The sequence below is a fragment of the Talaromyces proteolyticus genome (genome assembly GCF_021365285.1).
Source record: "Talaromyces proteolyticus strain PMI_201 chromosome Unknown BGW36scaffold_1, whole genome shotgun sequence".
NCBI classification, from domain to species: Eukaryota; Fungi; Ascomycota; class Eurotiomycetes; order Eurotiales; family Trichocomaceae; genus Talaromyces; species Talaromyces proteolyticus.
In genome coordinates, this window is record NW_025764277.1 from 2,128,805 (window position 1) to 2,151,423 (window position 22,619).

Below are 22,619 nucleotides of genomic sequence, written 5' to 3' on the forward strand. Positions count from 1 at the left end.
GGTCTGGCGTAGTTGCCTCAGGCAGCAATTATAACCCCCATACAAGCCGACACGTTTGTGCAACTGCAAATCCCCTAACGAATCGAAAAAGCGACGTGCGAGGTTTCTGAGTCACGTGTATTTGAATCCTTTCAAGCTAGCTCGCTCTGTTGGACCGCCTGCCATGTTAAACGGGCGGTGATATTACTTACTGCCCACGAATACAAGAAATGGAGAAGGTTGATAGTTTAGTAATATGTGTATCTACATTCCCTACATACCAAAATAGATACAAAAGATATGCGAAAGGTAGGTATTTTTCCGCCTCCAAGCCCGCATCTTCTGTTAGGGTTGAGACCAGAGCAGGAAGATGTTGGCTGAAAGTGACCTTTCAATGCATTTGAAGAGTATTCGCATTAGAGAATTAAAGTCCAGCCATTCAAGACTGAATGGAAGTAGCGCGCTTGCGTGCAAAGGAGAAAGGAAAGTGTTCAAAGACCAAAGGTCATCACCAAATGGGTATAAAATACTGACTAGAAATGGTAAGCGAAAATCGAGAAGGAAATCGACAGATGATGCTCATCAAAAGGGTTGTAGCTGTGAGCAGGTGACAAATGTCGAGGTATTCGAATGCCCTGAAGGATCGCATACAGGGCAAGACTAGAAGCTGATGGGACACCGGATCTAGCGGAACTTTGGATTTGGTGAGATAAAAAAGCCATCGCCATCCAACGCCAGGAAAATCGACAGAGCTATCGTCAAGACATAACGCCGCGTGAAATGATTTTGATAGGTTGAGAACTATGGAGACACCGCTTCTTGCAAATCGCCGTCAATGATTTTTCTCCAATGTTGAGGAAGACAGATGCAGACGAGAGGGAATGCTTTGATCTCTCCCTGTGGTTGAGGTGGCGAGTCTCGTCTTCCTCCTGATCCGTTCGACACACCACTGTCGCGCTGAGCATTATGTGTGTCGTCAAATTCTTCAGCGCGTTCGTTGATTCGGACACCGGTTGCCCAACCGTCGTCCCAAATGCCGACCACCTTGAGCATGTCGCCACGATCAAGGTCAAACTCGTCTGCTGCGCGAGGTTGATAAGCCCATAGTACTGCAACCTTGTCATTTGGATGGATGTCGTCTTGTGAATAATAATCACGGAAATAGGGAAGCTGTTCGGATTGTCCACTAGCAACACCTTCAGGGGATGAAACTTGGCCCGCTGTTCCCGATTGAGGAGAGCTGTCTACTTCCAGACCCAAGGCAGAAGTACTGGAAAGAGAACCATGACGTCTGCCAGCCATTGGTGGACCGCGCCTTCGGGAAAGGGCCTCCGGGCTGGACAGTAAGCCCTCTGAATCCGAAGAATCGCTGTATTTGGCGCCACCACCGACAGGGAAGGAGCCTCTGGTAGCACTACGGCGGTCCAGGTCATCATTCTCGTCTTGCAATGCTGACATCCTTGCAACGCGGCCACCCGGGACAGGTTCGAAGCTTCCCTTGGTCGAAACTGGCGCAGCGACCACGTGCATTGCTTCTTTGTTCGCTCTGGCTGGTGTGGGCTGGTTGAAAATGTTGTCATTGTCGGATTGACGGCGCCTTCGTAAACACAAAAAGAGAAGGGCACCGAGGCCAACGAGAAGGGCGAGGCCTGCAACCGATCCCACAGCTATCCCCGCAATCTGCCCACCTGAAAGACCCGAATGAGAGGAATTTGTAGCAGCAGCAGTTGATGATGCAGCTGACGATGCAGCTGCGGTTGCAGTGACTGTGAAAAGAGGCGGCATAGACGAGGTGGTAGGAAGATGGACATTCGAACAGCGGTTGGTTGCGTTGGAATTGACACAGCAAGAGTCGGTGGCATTGGGTGAGCTGGTGGCGCAGTAGCTACACAGGCCTACTAGATTTGTGCTGAATCCACACTCGGTTGGCTCGTTTGCTTCGCCGGTGATACAGGAGCCTGTGAGCGAACTGTCGGGAAGGGCACAGTTTGTGAAATCGGCTCGAACTTGCGTCATGTATCCTGGGGATGTGGCGTCACACGTTTGATTATTGACTGCAATTTCCTCTTCGTTTGTTGCGTATAGGGCCTTTGGGGGTGGTTATTAGCGACTGTTGGAGATGCTAGGCTGTTTGAGGATACTTACACATGTGTCGGCACACAAAGGCGTCAATTGTGCTTCGCTGGGACTACAAGCATCTTTTGAATTCTGCACAATACCATTACAGATTACACTGGTTGTGTAACGAGCATAGTACTTGCTCGTATCGGTTAAATTAAGCTTCGAACAGCCCAACAGCGTCCCGTATCTATCCACAATCAGCATGAAAATCTTGGAGCATCCCATTATCGCAACATACTTGGTTTTGACGTATTCGTTTTGGAGGTAAGCGGTCAACTGTTTATCAAAGTCGTTGACATTGGAAACATATTGAAGGAATGGACTATAAGCTGGTCAGCCAGTGCAACTCTCCACGGAAGATCCCATATCATACTAAAGGCCAACGAGAGCGCTGTCGGTTGAAATCACAGAAGAATTGAAGGCGGGACAAGTGGTCGATTTCTCAAGTGAAATGCATGCCGACATGATGGGCAACGGTTCGGAGCAGCGTTCTTCGTGACACGCGAAATTGCAGCTGCAACCGATTGTCGGCTGCTATCTATCAAACTCGCCGTGCTGATCCCAATCCAATCAATTTATTATTTTGTATATTTTTTAATTTTCAATCCTCTTCTCCTGTGTGGGATATCCTTTAAGGCATCGGCATAGCGCTTGAACAGGGTCTGTCGGGAACTGCGACACGATGAAGCGGATACGAAAGCGATTTTCGCGCGATCGGCCACGGATTTGAGGGGGAGAGAGGCGAGAAGGAAAGAAGAAGAAGAGGAAAGAGAAGAGGAAAGAAGACGAGACAAGACCGGGTACAAGAAACGAATGGCTGGTGGTGTAAAACCCCGGTGGCAGCGGTGAAGGAAGGTCTTGCAAGTAACGGAGAGATGGGATAAACATGAGCGACAGGAAGAGAAGGCAGGAACGAGACACAGCAGGAGCCAGGTACGTACCAGGGCCAGAGGTTGGAGCGGGACTTCGGGAGCCCAACCGCAGTCGCAATCAAACGCTGGGCTGGGCTAACAGCGGGCTAACAGCGGGCTAAGACGCAGCTAAGTGAGGATAGTCTCATGGTGTTTAATGAGCTCTAACGCGGACGGGCCAAGCGGCTGGTCGAGCCTAAGTGCTAACTGCCTACAGTCAAAGAGCAGGCGCTAATAATGGGCAATGCCGAGAAGCGCTGTCACACAGCGTCGACACAGGTCAGGGGCTGTACTGTTCCTCTGCAGATGTACTGGTCCTGTTGGACCTTGCAGGACTGGCCCGCCGCCAGCCTGGCCAGCGATTATCGATCGATCGATTGATCACCGCCTGGAAAACAGGTAGCATGTCCATGTGAGATATTACGTGTGACCGAGGGACCAGACATGAAATATCCGATACTCTAAAAAAGAAACTTGAAATGATGACCTGTTGCGACGTTTGCCCCACTCGCCTAATCGGGCAGGCAGGATGAGCATCGCATTTCGCATTATTATTCAGGCACATTGAAGGCTTTGGCTGCTCCATAGTGCTCATATTGCAGATGATAAGATCTTACGAACACGGCCCTGCCTTCGACCACGCCAAAACACTGCTTCAAGACCTCAGATTACTCACGGGAGTACTAGACACACACCCCTGAATTTAGGGACACACATACTCCACTATGCCTCATATAATTGGCTGCGACAGCTTATCCTCCGAGGCTAATACGTTTCAAGACTAGTCAGTCTCTTTTGGATTTATACGCCAATGTCATCAGTATCTTTCTATCTTTGACTGTTCTGCTAATAGCATAGTTGTATACTTTGAAGAAGACAGTTCCTCTCATTGGCGACCGTCAGTTTCCTATTTGGAACGTTTTTTTATGGAGCTAAAACTGTTGATAAACGGGGTAAATTTAGGCAAGATAGCATGTAGCCTCAATTAGGTGATTGATTTGATATTATTTTGGGACATCTGATACGTAAGCAAAAGAGTTGGAGATCTTGGTATATCAACAGAACAAGGCGTTTATATTGTCCCAGACCTAACTGTTCTTTGCTAGTGGTGGTAATTAGGAAAAGTAGTTAGGGCAGGCACACATTCACGTGACTTCAGTATTAGTGTGTCTCTTTACTAGGATCTTCAATTTTTCCTTCCTCTTAGGTTATAAATTACCGGCTGCATATATACTGTAATATTGTTAAACTCGTCTCAAGCGACGTCCTCTACACCCTAAACGTAGAATGCATTTTTGAATATGCCAAACACAAGGCACACCCCAGTATAAACCATACAATCCCAACGGCTTTCTTAAAGTATATCATTCAATTGGGACTAATGAATAGTATCATTTAAAAGTGTGTCGGAGTTTTGCTAGTGACGCAGCCTTGAACTTTGAAAGTAACAATGTACCGTGTTGCTCTGTCGCCTATTCATTCATTGCTGTAATGATCCTCCGAACGGCTTATTCCCTAATTTCTTGATTGCTAGCAGTGGCTAGCCCTGATTCCTCTTTAATCATGGACGAGTGGGTATCGAAACCAAATTGTGCAAATTAAAGCAGGGCCTTATTTAATAATTCCCATTTGTCTATGTTTTATAACTCTTCGGAATATATACTTCCAATCTTGCCGGGGGTAATCGTTTCAACCGACAGAAAATTACGAAATCAATATGAAACAACAAGTCTTATCAATCTTATCTTTTGATGAGGCTATTATTTTTATAGAGATGGAGGGAGGAATCCTAGGTCTCGAATTTACATGGAAAAACTTTAGTACGGAACCATGAACTTTAACGAGCTCGACAAAGTTGATGATGGCATGTCAATCTCCTGGCTATATTAAAAGCCCGGGTAAACTCTCTACAACAGTGTAAAATTATGAGGTGATATATGTCAAACTCCTTGTTTCTGGCTTGTCAATGGATATGTATGAAAACGCTACAACTCTCTGCATACAGCTAAGCTCAAAACTAAATTTGATTCAACTTCTTCCTGCCGGTGTCGACCATGCCCTCAGCTAGCCAATCATGGTATAAACTGATGTTTGTACCTTTATGTAGCTATATATTATACGCAGGAGGCCTGACGGAGTCCCTGAAGATTTCATTTACAACCCGCATATAATATTCCGGTGGTGTCATATGCGAACATTATATATAGTTATCATTTCTTGGTCACACAGTCTATTCCATAACTATTTTGCTAATAGCCCGGATGCAGAGTCAGTGCTGCCCTGTCTGGAGCTTTGTTTTTGAATGAGCTTGCACCGAACTGAGGGATATTAGGATGTGGAGCAATTGAAAAAACCTAGTTTTGGATTGTAGCTAAACCTTGTGGCAAGATTGATTCCTGGGTGAACTCTACTAAATCTAGAACCCTTGAAAACCTACTGCAATCTTATAACAAAGCAGATGGTCTAGTTCAATGAAACTGCTCTTGCCTTTGGAATATTCTGTGCATATTTGGCACAATCATCAACTCGGGACGCTATCTGCATAAGAGAATTGTTTTGAGGTTAGTCATTGGCCTAGGGTTATTGATCTGGAACCATCGACGATGAATTTCAGCTCTGTTATGTTGGCGGTCAAGATTTTATTTTTGGCTATATTACATCATGTGAGCAAAACAGTTTTATAGCGCGTCGGTTGTATAAATTGAACATTGAAAGTTTTGTTTTTTGCCTTTTGTTCCCAGATTTGAAAATAGAAAGAGAAAAGGAAAGGAAAGCCGAAGGGAGCCATAGGAGCATTGCTCCGATCAAAATAGTTTAAAGATATCTCATATCAAATTAACAACCTTGAAGTTCTAATTAACTACAGGACGTCGACTATACATAGATAAACAGTCATAAGTGTCTCCGAGAAATCAAATACTAGGAATGCCTACATCAAATATATGTAGCTAACTAAGCAGGTAAGAAAAAGAGTGCTTGATGTTCTGATAAACTCCGAAAAACCATTCCACTGAATAACAAAACAATCCATCCTAATTTTTCCGCAGCTCCTAAAGTAGCCAACTCCGGTGTTTGCGCCAATCCTGCCTTGTCGCTTCCCTCAAATCTTCTGCATTGATCAGGTCTACTCCTTCGCGGACTAGAATATGCCAAACGTGATTTCGTAATCCTCTCGGCCAGGTCGGTGTTCCCCAATATCGTACCTTGAGACCATAATCATGAGCTATCCCAATTTGTTCGCGTATCAACGCTAGTTGAGTTGCTGAAAACCGATTGTGCCGGATTTCACCAACTGCCTTTCTGAAGTCCACCGAGGCATAGTGGCTATTTGAAATATTGTAATCGGCTGATGGCTGCCTTTTATTTGACGACACAAGGGGTAATTTATCCAGAGGCACGTCGTAAAATACGTCCCGTTCGGTATGGTTGGCCATAATCTGGTCAATGGGTGCGTTGCCGGAGGCGACTATTGTAATTGGTCTCTGGTTCAAATTTATCCCATCAAAGTACGTAAGATATCCCGCTTCACGAAGGGGTTGTAACTGGTTCATGACGTGGGGCCACAGTTCATAACCATCCGACTTGATATCGAGAAGCAAGGTTAGGGATTGGGAAGGGTCACTGGCAAAGACTCCGGCTAATGAAACATTATTTTCATATGAGCGTTGTAGTTCTTTCACATAATCGTTGTGTCGTCGGATCATCTCCAATAATGGTCTTAGATAGAGAGTGTTTAAAGTGACTCTGTGATCAAGGGAGGGCGGATTATGGCCAACAACGATGTCTCCGTCAGAAAGCCAGATGTCCACCCCAACACTGATACAACCAGCCCTAATAGCAGAGTATAGAGGTATTTTCCGCCAATAATCATTGTGGGAATGACAATTACTGAGGGTGACTCCATCCGTAGTCCAGTGCGAGAAGATGGATAGACGGTTATCAGAAAAGTCCCATGCGCCAAGACGGTTGTCAAGGTCATCTGGAAACAACTCGACAATCACATGCCGACCAAAAGATACCACGTTAAGTATTCCTCTAAATAAGCCACCGCAATCAGAACCGACTGGGTGAAATCTCGATGAAAGTTAATGACTCACAAAAATACCAGAATCCCTAGCAGTGCGCGTTTTAAAAATCGGAAAATGACCGTGCTGTAAGACGAACGGCGAATATTGAGATACCCAGGCTGTATTTTGTCTATCGAAAGAATCCAGTCGGCCCAGGTAGAAAAAAAATACGGTCGATTCCTTACCATGCGCTCATTTGAGATATTGATGAGTAGGCTCTCGGAATCAGTCTCACCAGTCAGGTTTGGCTCTGTAATGGTTTGGAGGGCAATATCTTCATCGAAAGACATAGCAGTTGGAGACGAATTTCCAATCGGTTGCTTCTAGAAAGCCAATAGTAGTAACAAGAAAGCGTGGCTCATCAAAAAATTTCAGGAACTCTCGGATGCCAGAGTCGGTTTCCGTAACTTCATAAACTACTCAGCGAATTCTGTATCGTGTGAAGAAGAGTTTTGCAGTTGAAACTTTAGATGTAACAAAGGCAATGTTGCTGCTTGCTTTGCGGGCTGCCGTGTAGAGTAACGTCTGTTATGTAATTACAAATAATCTAGAGGTTGGACATCATAGCCATATTTGTTGGTCAAAATTCTAGTTCCCTGTGAAATAAGAGTATATTTAAACTTCTAGACACTTTTTATTCAATATCAATTACTGCGTATTAGATACATCAATTGACGAATACTAGCCTCGAGAGTGACGCGTCCTCCGCGATGATCTTAGTATTAGGCCACTGAAAATTGCCCAATGGTATAGCATCATCTAATTGATAGCAAGCAAATACTATGTTTATCCTTTTTCTTTCGATGTTTACTCTTGGTTACATGAAAAGTGTTGTGTCCAATGTAATTGGACAATATGCTGATTCGAAGTCTCATTGTTTACTGGCAACTACGACAACATTTGAACGAATTGGTAATATATGAATTATTATTGTGATCTGATACAAATGTGTAAAAAATGCATTTGCAGTTTAAAGTTAGTGTCAGTTTTGAAGGCCCATTTAGATTCTCGTTGAGTTGGATATCCACCATTAATTAGGCAACAACATTCTAAAAGGCTCTAGATAAGGTTTGTACGGGATTCTGTATGAGAAGAGTGATGAGTCTCAGAGCTGACGCGTCAGGAAGCAGTTGACAGTAGGAACCATCACCAATGAAAGACTATTTCCATACCAACTTATCAACTAAACCCTTTCTCGCAAGAAGACTCTATGCATGGTCCACAGCCTGTATATCGGATGCAGGGTCACCGCTGCACATCCTCCACTAGTATTAGGTGTGCAATCGAAGTTCTCACTAGCCGTGTTAAGCATACATGTATAAGATGAATTAGCGCGTGTACGCTTTGTCACGAACCATTGAGTCCGTTGCTGTTACATGTACTTGCAGTACGTCATAGGGGCATGTAGAAAAACATGTCCCTGGTTATGACCTATTTTCATATGATACTTATCATCAGGAATCCCCTTCTACCGATGATGCAAAACAAACGATAGAGAACGCCAACAGGAACATGAAAAAGGAGGGCAAAAGAACGGGCCTTTCAATTATGGCTCCTATTTTCATGCATAAAAGGCACAAAGAAAGGCAATACAAAGAGAACAGGCCATTGACAGACTACGAACGATGGCTTCTCGATAACGACGAAGAATACACTCTGACTGATGGTCCTATATACGATTCCGAAGGCGATTCTACCGCTATCCAAGAACCGGGCGATTTTGATCCGCTCAATCAGCTTGAATCTTTGAGAGAACAACTACATCAAGCAAGCACATTTGAAGATGATGAGACAAAGCATTCAAGCGAAAATTATGAGGCTCATTTTGAAAACACGGCAACATGTTCAATCCAATGTCAAGTCGACAAAATTGGGGATTATGTTAGCTACACAGGGATAAGGCCTCTTCTAGTAATCCTTGTCGTACTCGTGGTGATTGGAACAAGAGCCAGAACGTCTACTCAAAAGTTGGCCAGAAGACAACATGGCCTGGATCGGGGAAATCGAAGAGTCAACTTTGAAAGCAAGAAAAAGCGTGATACATCATCTTGATTAATTGGTATTCGAGACCGTGTACTCAGTTGTATTATCTTGTCTTTTGAGAATTATATAATACGCCATATGGCATATTCACGAACTGGTTGGCTCTGGTGTTGATACTGAAATGCGGGCTGGTCCTATGAATGTCACTGGAAGGGGCTGATTGGTTAATTGGGTTGGATAGTCCAGCCCCGCTCCGTGAGAGATCGACATCATGCGCCAACCCCAGGTCACCGTGTACTTGTTTCAGTTACTTTCTTTTTATATTTATAATTCTGATTCCGTAACTACTAAGTACAATATGGTTCAGACGCGAGTCTCAAGGGAGTCTAGCTACCTGCACAACCCCACGGAGTTAAGATCGTCAAACATGTAAATTGGCTGGTTGGTCCATATTGTTGAGTATAGATCAATTTGTTCCTCAGCACATTCGTCATAGTACATCGGAAACGTATCTGTGTATGCGTTGGTATTGATCAATCATCTTAGCAAGTTCATAACCGGGCAGCCGGACTACATTGATCAAGCCCTGTAACGTCGCTACAGATTATTTGTTAGGAGGTTAGGATTAGGGCTATAACTCTGAATTCTCTTCACATATCGTGATACCAATATGTCCGCTACTTTCCGATTAAGCGCCGCTGACGTGACATCGAAGAAGTTACATCGAATTACTACATGACATACTTATCAAAAATATTCGTGAGACAGTAATAAGTAGTATTCTAGTATAATTGTATCCGTAGTGTTGGAGATAACTAGAGCTTCGCTGGCCGAAAGGTTTAAATGGATGTGATGCGTTTCGTCGGTTTTCGTTCATGGAAAAGGTCAGAAAAAAATAGTGGTCAGATATGGGTTAAGATTAAGTTGAAGAATTGGAGACCGTCAAAACATTCATCAAAAATAAATGTATCTCCGTCTTTAACTAGCCTTTCCAGGTTGGCCAACAGGAAAAATCTCTGGTTGTACTTCCGTTTCGAGATCCGTGGATTCGGCGGGGAATAGGATAAGAAAAACCTCTAATTTCGGACCCAGATATGATCCTGAAAATCAAGTTTTGACAGCGGTGGATGCAACGGAAATCATAATACCATCCCCCCTCCCAGCCATGACTTTACAATTCCTGCAATTGACTGTATTCAAGAATCCTGCCTGCTTCGGTACTTGATCCAAGAGTTGTCACTCTGGGTACCAAATCTTGCTTCTCTCGTGTGGTCTTAAAAAAAGCTTGGGATAGTTCGACCACTGCGATGAGCAACAACATTTTCAACCAGTAGTTCTTCGTCAGGCGCGACTCTTCTAAATACCGTGTGTACGGTTTCATCACGCCACCTTTATCGTCTTCCACAGAATAAACGTCACACGGTATTGTCTATTGTGGATAGCTGCTCCCTATTAAAGAAATCTAGTGTACTTGAATACATCCTCAAGGGCATTCCTGATTTAATTGAATTTCCGAAGATCCAGGACCCAGTACACAATGGAAGAAGACACGAACAAGGGTCAAATTGACCCCGAAAGCTATCTCTATAAACGCGTCAACTTCTTGAGTATCACGCACACAATCATTGACTTCGTGAGCACATCTCCCTTTGATTGTTCTATTGCCAATGCAAGCTATTGGATCATTGCCGGACAAGAAATATACTATGCTTTGCCACTGATCGCTAGCGATACGCTTCAATAGGAGACAATATGATCATGTTTGCTTGCCAGGTTGCCACATGGCTCTGGGGTCAGAAGTCACCAGAAAAATGGAGAGAGTACTAGCTTGATTGCAGACACACAGAGACAGTGTCTTCCTATTATTTGACTAAAAATGTTTACTTAAAGCCCAGCTCAAAGTCCAAGAAGAGCAGCTACTCCGCGATTCTTCCGGGGAGCTGGAGCGGATCCTAGATCTCAAAGGAGAGAGAACGAATAGACGAATATTTCCGACGGTGTGGTACAGCTATTGAACACTTTCAATTAGCCCAGTTGATATTGTCAGGGGAAAACCAGAACCTTGAGTAAGTTTAGTGATCCATTGAAATTGTATATTTTTCTGACCCTGAACCCCTCCAGGCTTGCAAACTGTGCTACGCACTGAAGGGTAGAGGCACAGGTTCGGTCTACCGGTTTAAACATATGCGGAATTGCACCGTGTCATCGACGAATACAGCTTGCGCAGGTTAACGTCGTTGTTGCAATTATTTTATACGGCGAGTACTTTACGAACCAAGAAGAGCGTGAAGCACTGCTTGGTATCACTAATATGAAAAAAGACATACCTGTTTAGCCCATGAGGAAGATATACGAAACTTTGACACGGTGATGGGAGACTGAGGATGGTGCAGATGTGTAAATATTTTGCCACATACTCTTATCGACATCGAAACACAACCATTTTCAACGGGAATAAAAGAGTGAAAGTGCATATAACCGGTTATTATTACGTTTTGCATTCTATATAGGGGTATTCGTATATATTTATCATAGCTTCAGTCTATACTGGGAATTTTTGGAGAACCTTCCCGGGAGCTCGCCTATAGAAAATGCAAAGAATTAAAAACAGAGTCGAGCCAAATGTATAGAAGAGAAAGGACAGAGAGTGGATACGTAAATCATGGGCAGAGCGCTGGATTGCCTAAGGCGGTGGATAGAGCTCTGCACTGCAAGTGGTCAATACGTTTATCTAGCCTCCCCAACGCGTCACGGTTTACTACATGTCAACCGGCTTTTTGGTCAGGACTAACATTGGATAGTGGTAATTCATTTGGCCCTTAATAGCCACGACACTACATTAACAGAGACAAAGGAGTATAGCGGGATTGAACGATCACAATACTTCAACAACTTCCTCTGCAGTTGAGATTCCGGCTCGCTGATTACCTGATTTTTAATGGATTATATTGCTATGTTTCCAACTGGTATTGGCAATTCCATGAACGGCATATGTTGAGCACTTCCGTGAGCATCGCTATCATGGAATGACCCGCTCACAATTGACCTTTTGATTGTGGCTTTGAAGGCGATAGCAGGATCCCACCATAGACATGCTATAACGTCGCTCACGGGCACATTATATAACGTAGAAATTTTCTCAGCAGTCAAAATTTTTGCATTTTTGACAATGTCACGGCTCTGCTCAGTCGAGAACATTACATCAAACGTAAGTTCGTAGGGGCCTGAGTTCTTACTTCGCACAACACTGGCCAAGTCAGCAAGAAATTTGTGGCCTGTTGGAGGCTCTCTTCCAAGAACACTTGTGGTGACTGTTGATTTGGCGCTTTTCGTCTGAATCCCTCCATTTGTTGCAGTTGCATGACGGTTGACTACCACCTGAACGTCAACCCCGCTAGAGTCACGTTGGGGCGCTGTATTGGAGCCTTCCATGACAATGGCAGTGATAGGGAAATTTTCACACGGATCGGAGACTGTCATAAGATGATACATGCAAAACTCCGACACGGGTCCCATTGGAATATCAAGAGGCGCGCAAGGCATGGCGAAGTTGCCAGCACTTGCTCTTTGACCGGGATATGGGGCATGCATGCAGTAGACCCGAGCAGATTGACATACATGTGTCGCTTGGTCTTGAGTTTCTGCGCGTGCTCGCAAAAGAATCCCAAGTTCATGGCCTGTCTGGCCAGAATTTGGCTCCAAAGCACCCATTACCGCATCTCGGCCAAACAGTTGAACGTTGATATCAAAAGGAAAATCAATTTTCTGCGCAACATATGTTTTCATTGCTTCTAGGAACTTGTCAATTTGAGATATAAGCACCGCATCTCGAAAACCTCCCATGAAAATGCTGAAGAAGCCGTCAAGTTTGCCCGCCTCCAGTTTGATAGTATACTCGTTGTCTTTCACCGGGATAAACTTGGCACCTCTGACGCGAACACTTCTCCCGTCCTCCAGCTCTTCATATGTTGTCGAATGAAGGTCGAGGGTTCCCCCAGGTCCTACAAGGACGTCTGGTCGAGTTTTCTCGTATAGGGTATGGGCAGCAACGGAGGTACTAGTGCAGACAGACTCGGGGTCCAACGGCGTGATATCAAAGTAATCGTGTCGAACTGTCGCAAGAGCTTCTCGAGATTTCGGAGATGTGCAAAGACCGCCGCACTCCATGATTTTACCCATGTGGTAACTTATTCCAAGATCAGGAAAGCCTTTCCATGCACAGAATGCAGCATATGGAGATGGATCATAGGATCTTCCTCCAATCATGATGTCGAAATCCGGGTGGTCATTCATAGCCTTTATCCAAGGTTCGACGCCCATCTGAGCAACAATGGTTCTGGCTTCATTGATGTCTTCCTCGACAAGATCAGGTACAGAAATGCCGCATGGGCGAATCATTCCACGTCGGTGCTTCTCCCGTATAACATCCTTCTCAATTTCAGCTAGTATCTTGATAACTTTCATTGATCTGTAACCCCCACGTTCAATGACGGATTGAATTATGTCGCCGATTTGATTCACGCCTCGAGTACTTCCATCACCACCAGCTGATCCTTTAAAGAAGTTAGATTCTGCAACTTCAAATTTCTGGGATTTCTCACCAATCAACACTGGGGTCCTATGATAATGGCATGCGGCAACAATATCTTCCAAATCTTTCTTATAGGCTTCGTTTGTTTGAATGCTTTTCCGCAATGCAAGCTTGGATGGACCACTGTCAGTTGAGCCGCTGTCGAGAATAATTGCATCCACCCCAGCTTCAACGGCGGCCCAAAATGTTTCTTTGTTGTATGAATATCCGAGCATACCAATTGGGGTTAATATTTTAAGTTGCGGAGACATGGTTGCGATAGATATAGAAGATAGCTTTCAAAGATCGAGTTATGCGGCAAATAATACCACCTTTTAGACAAAGTTGTCTTTTAAATAGCATAATTTTCTAAGCTTGAACCCTTTCTACCCTTGGTTGAGCCGAATCGCTAATCATCGGCATTGAATCGCTTGTCGGAGCGATCACGCTTAGCGTAGCGGTCACAGGCGGCTTACCCTTGCCAGATTCAACCTGAAACTATATTTCCAAAATTTGATATATGCCCTTATGAATATATCATTTTCTGCTAGTTTACAATCCCTACAGATTTTTGTTGCGTATACGATGAGACAGCAGAGCAAAACATGCCTGACCGACCCTCCTTTGCTCAACTCCCATTGCGTTCTTTGGATCCTCCCTACTCCGCTTGGGGCTTGTACGGCAATGATGACGAACTTGGGACTCTAAACATTCTGAACAGTGATTGTGTCGTCAGAGCGAGAACTGAGATTCAGCAAGGTATTAGCATTAGTCTCAAGTACAACCCGTTCTACAATCCATCTCGAGTAGAACTTATTAACTGTTTCAGTCTACCGCTCGATATACCAAGCGTTCCTATGAATGCAGAGCGAAAACCCTGCCATCATAAGTTCAACATTAAGCCACGTTCTAATGATGATGAATTGGATATTAATACACAAAGCTCTACCCATTGGGATGGACTCAGGCACGTGGGATATCAGACAGAGCGATTATTCTACAACGGCATGACACAGGGCGAAATTAGGGGAGCTCGATCTAGTGATCGTCTTGGTATTCATAGTAAGTGTGATATCATTGGATTTTCGTTGATTCTTTGACCTGAAGGTATTTCATAGACCTCTCACGACGAGCTATTGCTGGTCGAGGAGTACTACTCGACTACCGTTCGTGGGCCGCTTCCAACGGGAAAGAGTACGACGCTTTCACTAACCATCGAGTGACCGTCAGTGAACTTCTTCAATGTGCTAAATCCCAAAATGTTCAATTCCAAGTAGGCGATATTCTGCTGATCCGATTCGGTTGGACCGAGGATTACCTTAAAAGAAATGAGGCAGAGAGAAAAGAATTGGGTGGGAGAGAGACACGTACTTTCGTTGGCGTTGAGAATACTCTGGAGATGGCAAAATGGCATTGGGAAAATGGGTTTGCAGCTGTGGCATCGGATACAAACGCTTATGAAGCCTGGTTCCCAGATACAAAATCAGATTTGGGTTACTCATTGCATGAAATCTTCTTGGCTGGATGGGGTATGCCTATCGGTGAATTATGGGATCTCGAAAATCTAGCGGCTGAGTGCAAAAGACTCGGAAGATGGTCATTTTTCCTAACTAGTCAACCTCTTAACATTTCTGGGGGAGTAGCTAGTCCAAGTAATGCAATGGCAATCCTCTAAGTTACTGATAATAAATATGACACACCAAAGATATTCACAATGAATTCGCATTAAGCGCAGTTAATACGGCCTGATCGTAGTTCCTTTCAGGTAAAGGACCAGATCTAGCTGTTAATGTTTTCCATATCTGGTTCCCGGGCAATTCCGGTCTAAAGTCTCCAATGGAGGCCTACCAATCGATCAAAGCCCTTAGAAATTCGTAGTAGGCTACTTTCTGGCAACCATGCTACACAAATACACGTGAAATTGATCAGTAAATAACTCATCTCGCATACTACTTGGTGGAACGATGGCTATTGTACCCAAAGTGTCAACTCTATCCTAGAATGCCGAAAGTGGTGGGATCTATGGGCCTATCGGAATAACATCGCTTATTGAAGCGACCAAGGAGTTGAACTCAAGTCTCCGCTCATCACGATCTAAACCCCAGTTTTATGGGGACCCCGGGGTTTTAAAAACATATTTAAGTAGGTTGGTAAGTGTCTATATTTGAGAGCTTTCCCTTAAACCAATTTCTGGAGTATCCATCAATTTTTAACTACTTTTCTATTCATCTTTACTCGAGTGCTTGACATGGCAATGGATCAAGAGGCAAATACCTCTCACGAAAAGGATGCCACAGCGATTCAGGAGCTCGAAACCGTAAAAGCTAGTGGTCTTGCTGCACACGAGTATGTTTCCTTAACTCCAGAGGAAGCGAAATTTGAACGATGTCTGGTCCGGAAGGTTGATTTACTCGCCTTACCAATGATTTCTCTTATGTATTTCCTTGCTTCGTTGGTAGGTGTATCAATGAGCGTTGTTCTTCTGGCTCGCAAGTTAGTTTTAACATCATGCTTTGTGAACAGGACCGCGCCGATGTGAGCAATGCTGCGGTTGCTGGCATGTCAGAGCAGCTTACCATAACATCACAACAGCTGAGCAACTGTGTTGCATTTTTCTTTATTGGATACATTGTTTTCCAGGTTCCTGGTCTGTTGTTTATTCGACAGATCCAACCTCAAAATCAACTTGGTTTAGCTATGATTGTATGGGGTACAATGACTACCATGTAAGAGTCACCCCTGGCATTGCGCAAATCGGTCACTTGTCAATACTGACTATAAAAAGCCTGTGTAAAGCCATAGACTGGCAATACATTGCTGTTGTCAGAGTCTTCATTGGCGGCGCAGAAGCATTTCTCCAAGCAGGTCCTCTGTACCTGACATTTTGGTACAAAAGAGAAGAGCTCGCCAGCCGTGGATCAATCATCATGGCAATGATGGCGATTGCAGGATTTATGAATGGGTTGATAGCATATGGCATCGAAAAGAACATGGGTGACGTTCACGGATGGGGAAGCTGGAGATGGATATTCTTGATCGAAGGTACATCGAACACATTTGCCTCGTTTTGTTTGCTTTGCTAACAATTGTTAAGGAGTCCTCACTGTTGGGATGGCATTTGTGGTTAGGGTGATTCTGCCTCCTGTGCCAGAGAAGATACGATGGTTTTTCTCTGAGAAGGAAAAGGAGATTGCGATTCGGAGATCGCGACAGGCGTTCAATGTGCCTTATTCAAGATTGTCGGCTAACCATTTACTGCTTGTTTTAAAAGACCCCAAGGTTTGGTTTTATAGTACGTATATACCCTTCTGGGTAATGGAAGATGGCTGACATGCACTTTTCAAGCATTCGCATATTGTATGATGAACATCAGTCTCACGGCTTTTAGTAGCTTCTTACCATTAATCATTAAATCGTTTGGGTATGATTCACTAAAAACACAGCTTTTCACAGTACCTGTTTTCATTTGTGCTGGGGTGTCGACGTTGTTTATCGGCTTCACTTCGGACCGAATGAAGAGGAGAGGAATTCTCGTAATTCTATGTTTTGCGACTGCAGCAGTTGGATGGATTATACTCATTCTGAGCAAATCGACAGAGCTTTCATATGCTGGGACATTTCTGGTCGGAGCAGGCACTTATCCAACAGTTGTTTTGATCCAATCCTGGCAAAACTCCAATGTCATTGGCTACACAAAAAGGTAACTTTTCAACTCCAGCCAATATAATTCGTGTCTTCGAGTCATAGCAACTAACTTTTTTTCCTCAGGGCTGGTGCGCTCGCACTTCTGATGGTATTTGGACAAAGCTTTGCTCTCATGACCGCTGAGATATTCAACGATCCTCCACACTATTACCAAGGCAAAGGATTGAGTTTCGCCGGAATGGCATTAACAGCATTATTGACTCCAATATTCATGCTATACCTCAAGAGAGAGAATGACAAGAAGGATCAACTAGCATCTTCTATGGAAGCCCAGCAGCAGCGGCTGAAAAGTCTTGAGGAGTTGTGTGATGCCCACCCTGATTTCAGGTACTGGATTTAGAAGTTATTAGTGCTACTCGTAGGTAAAAGGGCATCCCAATCAGTCCACGTCAGATCAAAGTTGCCAAGGTCACAAATATATGTATTCGCATCAATATCGTTCAGGGCCAAAGTATCAACTGATAATAACGCCATATCGACTGAATTTAGCTCGTCGTCTCTTGGTGTCTGCGTTTTTCGCTCCGAAAACCTCTTCTTTGCAGCGTAGACAACATTCCAGATAATATTTGCGCTCATTCTAGATCGAACGAAGATTCGCTTCAGGCTATTTCTACTCTTTTGCAGTGTGTCAGAATCCATAGATGTAATGTAATCGACAAGGTCGCAAAGCCGTGAATAGTGATCATCATCCATGGTCACAAGTTGTTTGAAGACATTCCTTCCACATCTGATGATGGCGTCCGCTGCATCTATATTTTGACCAGTCTCTGAAAGTTTGACTATCCAGATCAAAACTGTCATCGCGTACATGAGGTCAAGTGTCTGGGTCTGCGTCCACTGACGCTTTTCCCGCACTCCTTCAAATGTCTCGATCCCAGGATCCTCCGCAAACACGTCACAACTGAGATTGATAATTCTCGATGCACAGTAGTAGGCTTGTCCAATGTAGTATGTTATGTAATGCCCTTCAATGGGGGCTGCAGACTCGATTGATTCTTGGTGTTGCGGGGACGGGTTTAGAATATAGGAATAAAGATGAAGCTTTGCAGTAAGAACTGCGATTTCTTCACGTTTAGACTCCAATCTTGTTTGAAATAAATCCAAGTCTTTTTCGAATGCTTGGATTAGGGAAAGCGGATTCGGTAGTAATCCATATTTGGTAAATTCGCATTGGCCCAGCTGGTTGGAAAAATTATGGATCTTGTAGGTAAGAAATAGCATACTACGAAGAGATTTTGAAACTCCAGGGGAATGGCTTTTCAGGTTCTGAAGAATGGTGTAATCAATTTTAGTCATTGCGGGAAGGCCAAGCGCAAGACTAACTCGGTTTTGCATGATGAAGCAGGCAATCCATGTTCTGGTCCGCAAAGCAACGGCGTCTTCATCACTCCTGGATCCATATATAAAGTCGAAGTGGAACGCCGGTTGATGAAGACCTATTCGTAGAGCGATGTTCACTGCTGCTCCACAATATGTCCAAGATGGATCAGTGATTGTTGCTTTAAAGGGCATTGGCCAATTACAAAGCAACAGTAATGCTTGAACCAGGAAGACTGACGGAGGTTCGCCTCCCATGATGGAGATACCAGCCAACCGTTTCATGGGGTCAATAAGTTTCACTCTTAAAGAATCCTGGGCTGGCAGTCGAGTAGATGTGATCGACACAATCGCCCAGACCAACAACGGGCTGGTTTGGAGATTCTGAAGGAGAAAGTGGATGTCCGGAAGTATCGGAAAATTTTCATGATAATGCCGATAAAACAAAATGACATGCTTGATGATGTCTTCAGGATGCAGTTCTGTGCCCTCTAGACGGAAAGGATGTATGCTAGACTGATATTGAGATACGAGAGCGTCGGAGTCTGACAAGTCAATCCTCTCACTGGGGTCAATTGGCGGCACTGGGATCTGATCATCGGTAGATGAAGCTGACTCAATGTTTCCGGAAGAAGAAATTTGATTGTTGAGATTGACAGGTTTTTGAAATCCTGCTCGTAATTCACGAAGGTCCTTTTCAAGCTCATCAAGCCGGCTGTTTAGTTCAATTACCTCGCAGTCAGTCGCTTAGACGCTGGGATAAATTTCCAAGGCGCACCTACTCTTTACGAGCTACGCGTCGAAAGCTCCGATCTATCACACAATTCTTCTGAGACGACTCACATCGAGAGCATGGCGCCGGCAGCCGCTCAAGCCCGTCGCATCTGAGCTGGTTGAAAGTTAGCTGGCAGAGAAGGCATCGTGAAGACGGGTGGAATGATTTGAACAAGTATACCTTCATCTGCCGACAGTTAGTGCAAGCACCTCTGTGGCGAGTTCGTAGAGAATTTCTTTGATACGGCATGGTGAATCTACCACGGTCCAACGATGTATTCTGTGTATGCCAGTACGAGAACTACAAGAGCTCTACATATGTTGATCCCACGATTTGAACGACTCAGATCACATATAAAAGGAATTTCTCTGTTGATTCTTCACCTTTCCTCGAATATTTTACTGGCGAATCGATTGTTTGCAAGAAAAGAGCTTACGTTCACTCAACACGTGACGGGGGTATAGTACATCTGGAAGGATGCAAACAGTGCAAACATAAAATTGACTTTCGAGTCGTCAATTGATCAATATTAAACTCCGTTCTAGAAGCAATGTATGCAATAATATAAAGCACTCAAGTGCTATCTTGGTCTCCACAATCCTATAAATTAATAGGTTTAAGTGTTGTCAGTGTCTGTTGTCCAGCGAACATCTGAAACACCACACACTAACTCTCATTGGCTAACACCTTTCAGTTATATGACGTAAGATGGGTAGTAGGAAGAATATAGAAGAATTCAAATATTGAATTTTCAAACTGGTTTGATATTAGGACCGGTTTGGGTCCATTAAATAACTGGACGGTTAATAGCATGTCATGGCAACTTTTAACCCTAACTCCATAGTCTACATATGCACGTGCTTGAAGCAGGCATCATCTGCACCGCCACAAAATACATGTTAATAAAAAGGGGGGAACCCATCCCAAAGAGAAGAAATGCACAAATCAAAAGAGCCGGGCATATCACAACGTGTTTCCCGCTGATGAAACGACGGATCTCTGTATTGACGAAGCCGAGGCGGCCGAAACAATATCCGTCTTGCCCTCGAAAAGATAAAGGAAGTCAGTGTGGTCGTAGTTAAAGGAGCCGGAGTCATAGAAGCTGTTGGCGACGCAGTTGCGGCCGAGGTATGATGTACACTGAGATAAGTCGGCTGATTCGGAGCCGAATAGGCGGCCCACGAAGCCAGAGGCCACTATAGTCGGGGCATCGTCAAAGTAGTTGCCTTCGTAGACACCCATCCCATTCGAGGTACCTTCAATCAGGTGTCCGGAGTTGGAGGACCACACGTTGTTCACAGCGTGGAAGAGCGTGTTACCGGATAGAGCGGGGCTGCGGCCCGAGGTGTAATAGACGTGGTTTTCTATTCAAGATAGGGGAGGTCAGTCGGTTAGTTGTGTTATCCATGAAAATAGTTAATTTGAGCCATACTGTAGAAAGTGATCTGATCACTAGACCCAACTAACTCCAGACCCCAGTACGTGTGGCCGTCACAGGAGGCGGAGTGGCCTGTCTTGCCATTAATGAAGCTATTGGAGATAGTGATTCCATCACTGGCGCTCTGGCCGAAGCTGTAGTGTTGTCTGCCGAGGCTCGAGGTCTAGAATAGGAAAAAGACAGGTCAATTTTGCCATTCATAGTCGTAAACGATGTATACAGCGTTAAATATGCTTACCGTCACATGATCGATCCATATGTTACTGGTGTCACTAAAGACGAAAGCATCACCACCCCAGACATATTCCGGATTCAGGTTTGTAATCTCGATATTCTGGATGATGATGTTGGACACACCAGCAAATCGCAGCCCTTTGCCGTTCAGGACCGCATTGTCCCTACCGACAAGCGTCTTGTCCGACTTGACAGGGATACCAGTTATTGCCGCTGTATCAAGTTTTACGCTATAGGTTGACAAGGAACCGCAGCCCCCGAGCGTGTTAAGCAGCGCCTGCCCACCTGACGAGGGTGTACAGGCATAAACGTTGCAGGCCGAGTAAGTTGATGTGCCTTCAGACCCCACAAAATCAAATGTGCCTGAGATCACAATATTCTGCGGCTCGCTCGAAGTGAGGTATTCCTTCAGTTCCGCAATAGTGGTGGGATATACAGTAGCAGCGCTACCGCCACCTGTAGCGCCAGATGCAAAGCCTATAGTGGAGCCGCTGACGATAGAGGATATAGCGCGCTTATCAACGCCATTGGCAGGCGCGGCGTCCACCAAATGCTTCAGCATAGCTAGTAGCGCCGCCGCCACGACTATTTGGAAAGATCTCATGGTGAAGGAGAGACAAAATTGAAAACCGCAAACCCCCAGATGTTGATAGGACAAGGTTTGTCATGTCTTAGATACTACGGTACATTCCCTATGAATATATACCCAAGTTCAAGCCAGCGTATCAGGCGCAACGGCGGCTTGTTCAGGATATTCCTCCTCTCATCTCGAAATTATACGATCCCCTCGGTGCCACTCCATTACCTTCATGATCCGCCAAGTTTGATTATCGCGTGCGGTCTTTGCTAGTGGGAGGCTGGCGGGTTATCGGTGTTTCATTGTTTATTAAATCTTGGCCCTTGAAGGTTCGCTAACCAAGAAACGAACACGGAGTGTCGTCATCCACCCTCGTTGAGACAGTCCTGATGAATGTATAATTTCCGGTGGGGTGTAGCGGGTTAATTTTTGACTTATGGTCCTAAGAAGTCTTTTTCCACCCATCATACCTCAAGGACTGTCCCGTCGTAGTGGTGGATGTGATTGAAACTGCGATGCGACAGCCGATCTCCCGAGACACCGAACCAAGATCCAATACTGATTGGGCTCAGCTCGCGAAGTTCCAAGACTTTCGAAGGCCATCATCGCGTCTGGGATGTAGGTTTGATCGAGAAGGAAAGAGCTCAATAGAAGGCATCGAGTCAGCAAATGTACCACGTGATCGGTGCCTGAGGCGCCAGTCACGCCGCAGATCATATAGGCCCTACTTCTGGCGTGCCCATACCTCCCCATATATTGAATGTATATACCAGTTACGTTGCATATCATAAAGACTCAAATCGATCAAAGAGCTTTATCAACTGAGGGCGAATCCAAGTGATGCTGCATGATACTCGTAGAAGCACGACAGCTGGTTGGTCCGTTGTGGCGCCCGCTTGGCACGGCGCCCGACGTCATTCCAGGCTCACCAGGCTGCAGTCA

The 22,619-nt window shown here is 44.7% G+C and overlaps 8 protein-coding genes across 8 annotated transcripts; 3 read left to right on the top strand and 5 right to left on the bottom strand.

Annotated features, from left to right (window-relative positions):
- Positions 1–780: 780 nt before the first annotated feature.
- On the bottom strand, positions 781–2,565 carry BGW36DRAFT_421982 (SH3 domain protein; the record flags this gene model as incomplete). The annotated part of the gene is made up of 4 exons (XM_046219638.1): positions 781–2,067; positions 2,125–2,287; positions 2,339–2,422; positions 2,474–2,565. The coding sequence occupies 4 exons, from the start codon at positions 2,563–2,565 to the stop codon at positions 781–783; spliced, it is 1,626 nt and encodes a 541-aa protein (XP_046078045.1).
- A 3,496-nt stretch (positions 2,566–6,061) lies between these two features.
- BGW36DRAFT_413375 (PLC-like phosphodiesterase) lies at positions 6,062–7,266 on the bottom strand (the record flags this gene model as incomplete). Its single annotated transcript, XM_046219249.1, has 2 exons — positions 6,062–7,046; positions 7,109–7,266. The coding sequence occupies 2 exons, from the start codon at positions 7,264–7,266 to the stop codon at positions 6,062–6,064; spliced, it is 1,143 nt and encodes a 380-aa protein (XP_046078046.1).
- A 1,185-nt stretch (positions 7,267–8,451) lies between these two features.
- On the top strand, positions 8,452–9,130 carry BGW36DRAFT_435287 (uncharacterized protein; the record flags this gene model as incomplete). Its single annotated transcript, XM_046221409.1, has 1 exon — positions 8,452–9,130. Exon 1 carries the CDS (start codon positions 8,591–8,593, stop codon positions 9,128–9,130), a length of 540 nt encoding a protein of 179 aa, XP_046078047.1. The 5' UTR covers positions 8,452–8,590.
- Positions 9,131–11,977: 2,847 nt separating this feature from the next.
- BGW36DRAFT_310987 (uncharacterized protein) lies at positions 11,978–13,903 on the bottom strand (the record flags this gene model as incomplete). The annotated part of the gene is made up of 1 exon (XM_046212465.1): positions 11,978–13,903. The coding sequence occupies one exon, from the start codon at positions 13,901–13,903 to the stop codon at positions 12,005–12,007; it is 1,899 nt and encodes a 632-aa protein (XP_046078048.1). The 3' UTR covers positions 11,978–12,004.
- A 333-nt stretch (positions 13,904–14,236) lies between these two features.
- Positions 14,237–15,306, top strand: BGW36DRAFT_285860 (putative cyclase-domain-containing protein; the record flags this gene model as incomplete). Its single annotated transcript, XM_046210359.1, has 3 exons — positions 14,237–14,409; positions 14,461–14,693; positions 14,750–15,306. The coding sequence occupies 3 exons, from the start codon at positions 14,237–14,239 to the stop codon at positions 15,304–15,306; spliced, it is 963 nt and encodes a 320-aa protein (XP_046078049.1).
- A 573-nt stretch (positions 15,307–15,879) lies between these two features.
- Positions 15,880–17,676, top strand: BGW36DRAFT_393048 (putative pantothenate transporter; the record flags this gene model as incomplete). The annotated part of the gene is made up of 6 exons (XM_046217770.1): positions 15,880–16,086; positions 16,155–16,357; positions 16,417–16,673; positions 16,726–16,923; positions 16,977–17,331; positions 17,400–17,676. The coding sequence occupies 6 exons, from the start codon at positions 15,880–15,882 to the stop codon at positions 17,674–17,676; spliced, it is 1,497 nt and encodes a 498-aa protein (XP_046078050.1).
- Positions 17,504–19,844, bottom strand: BGW36DRAFT_13366 (uncharacterized protein). Its single transcript, XM_046209375.1, has 3 exons — positions 19,609–19,844; positions 19,436–19,542; positions 17,504–19,368 (listed from the first exon to the last, which is right to left on the bottom strand). The coding sequence occupies exons 1-3, from the start codon at positions 19,675–19,677 to the stop codon at positions 17,673–17,675; spliced, it is 1,872 nt and encodes a 623-aa protein (XP_046078051.1). The 5' UTR covers positions 19,678–19,844; the 3' UTR covers positions 17,504–17,672.
- A 547-nt stretch (positions 19,845–20,391) lies between these two features.
- BGW36DRAFT_421989 (polysaccharide lyase family 1 protein) lies at positions 20,392–21,704 on the bottom strand (the record flags this gene model as incomplete). The annotated part of the gene is made up of 3 exons (XM_046219639.1): positions 20,392–20,792; positions 20,861–21,029; positions 21,105–21,704. The coding sequence occupies 3 exons, from the start codon at positions 21,702–21,704 to the stop codon at positions 20,392–20,394; spliced, it is 1,170 nt and encodes a 389-aa protein (XP_046078052.1).
- Positions 21,705–22,619: the final 915 nt, after the last annotated feature.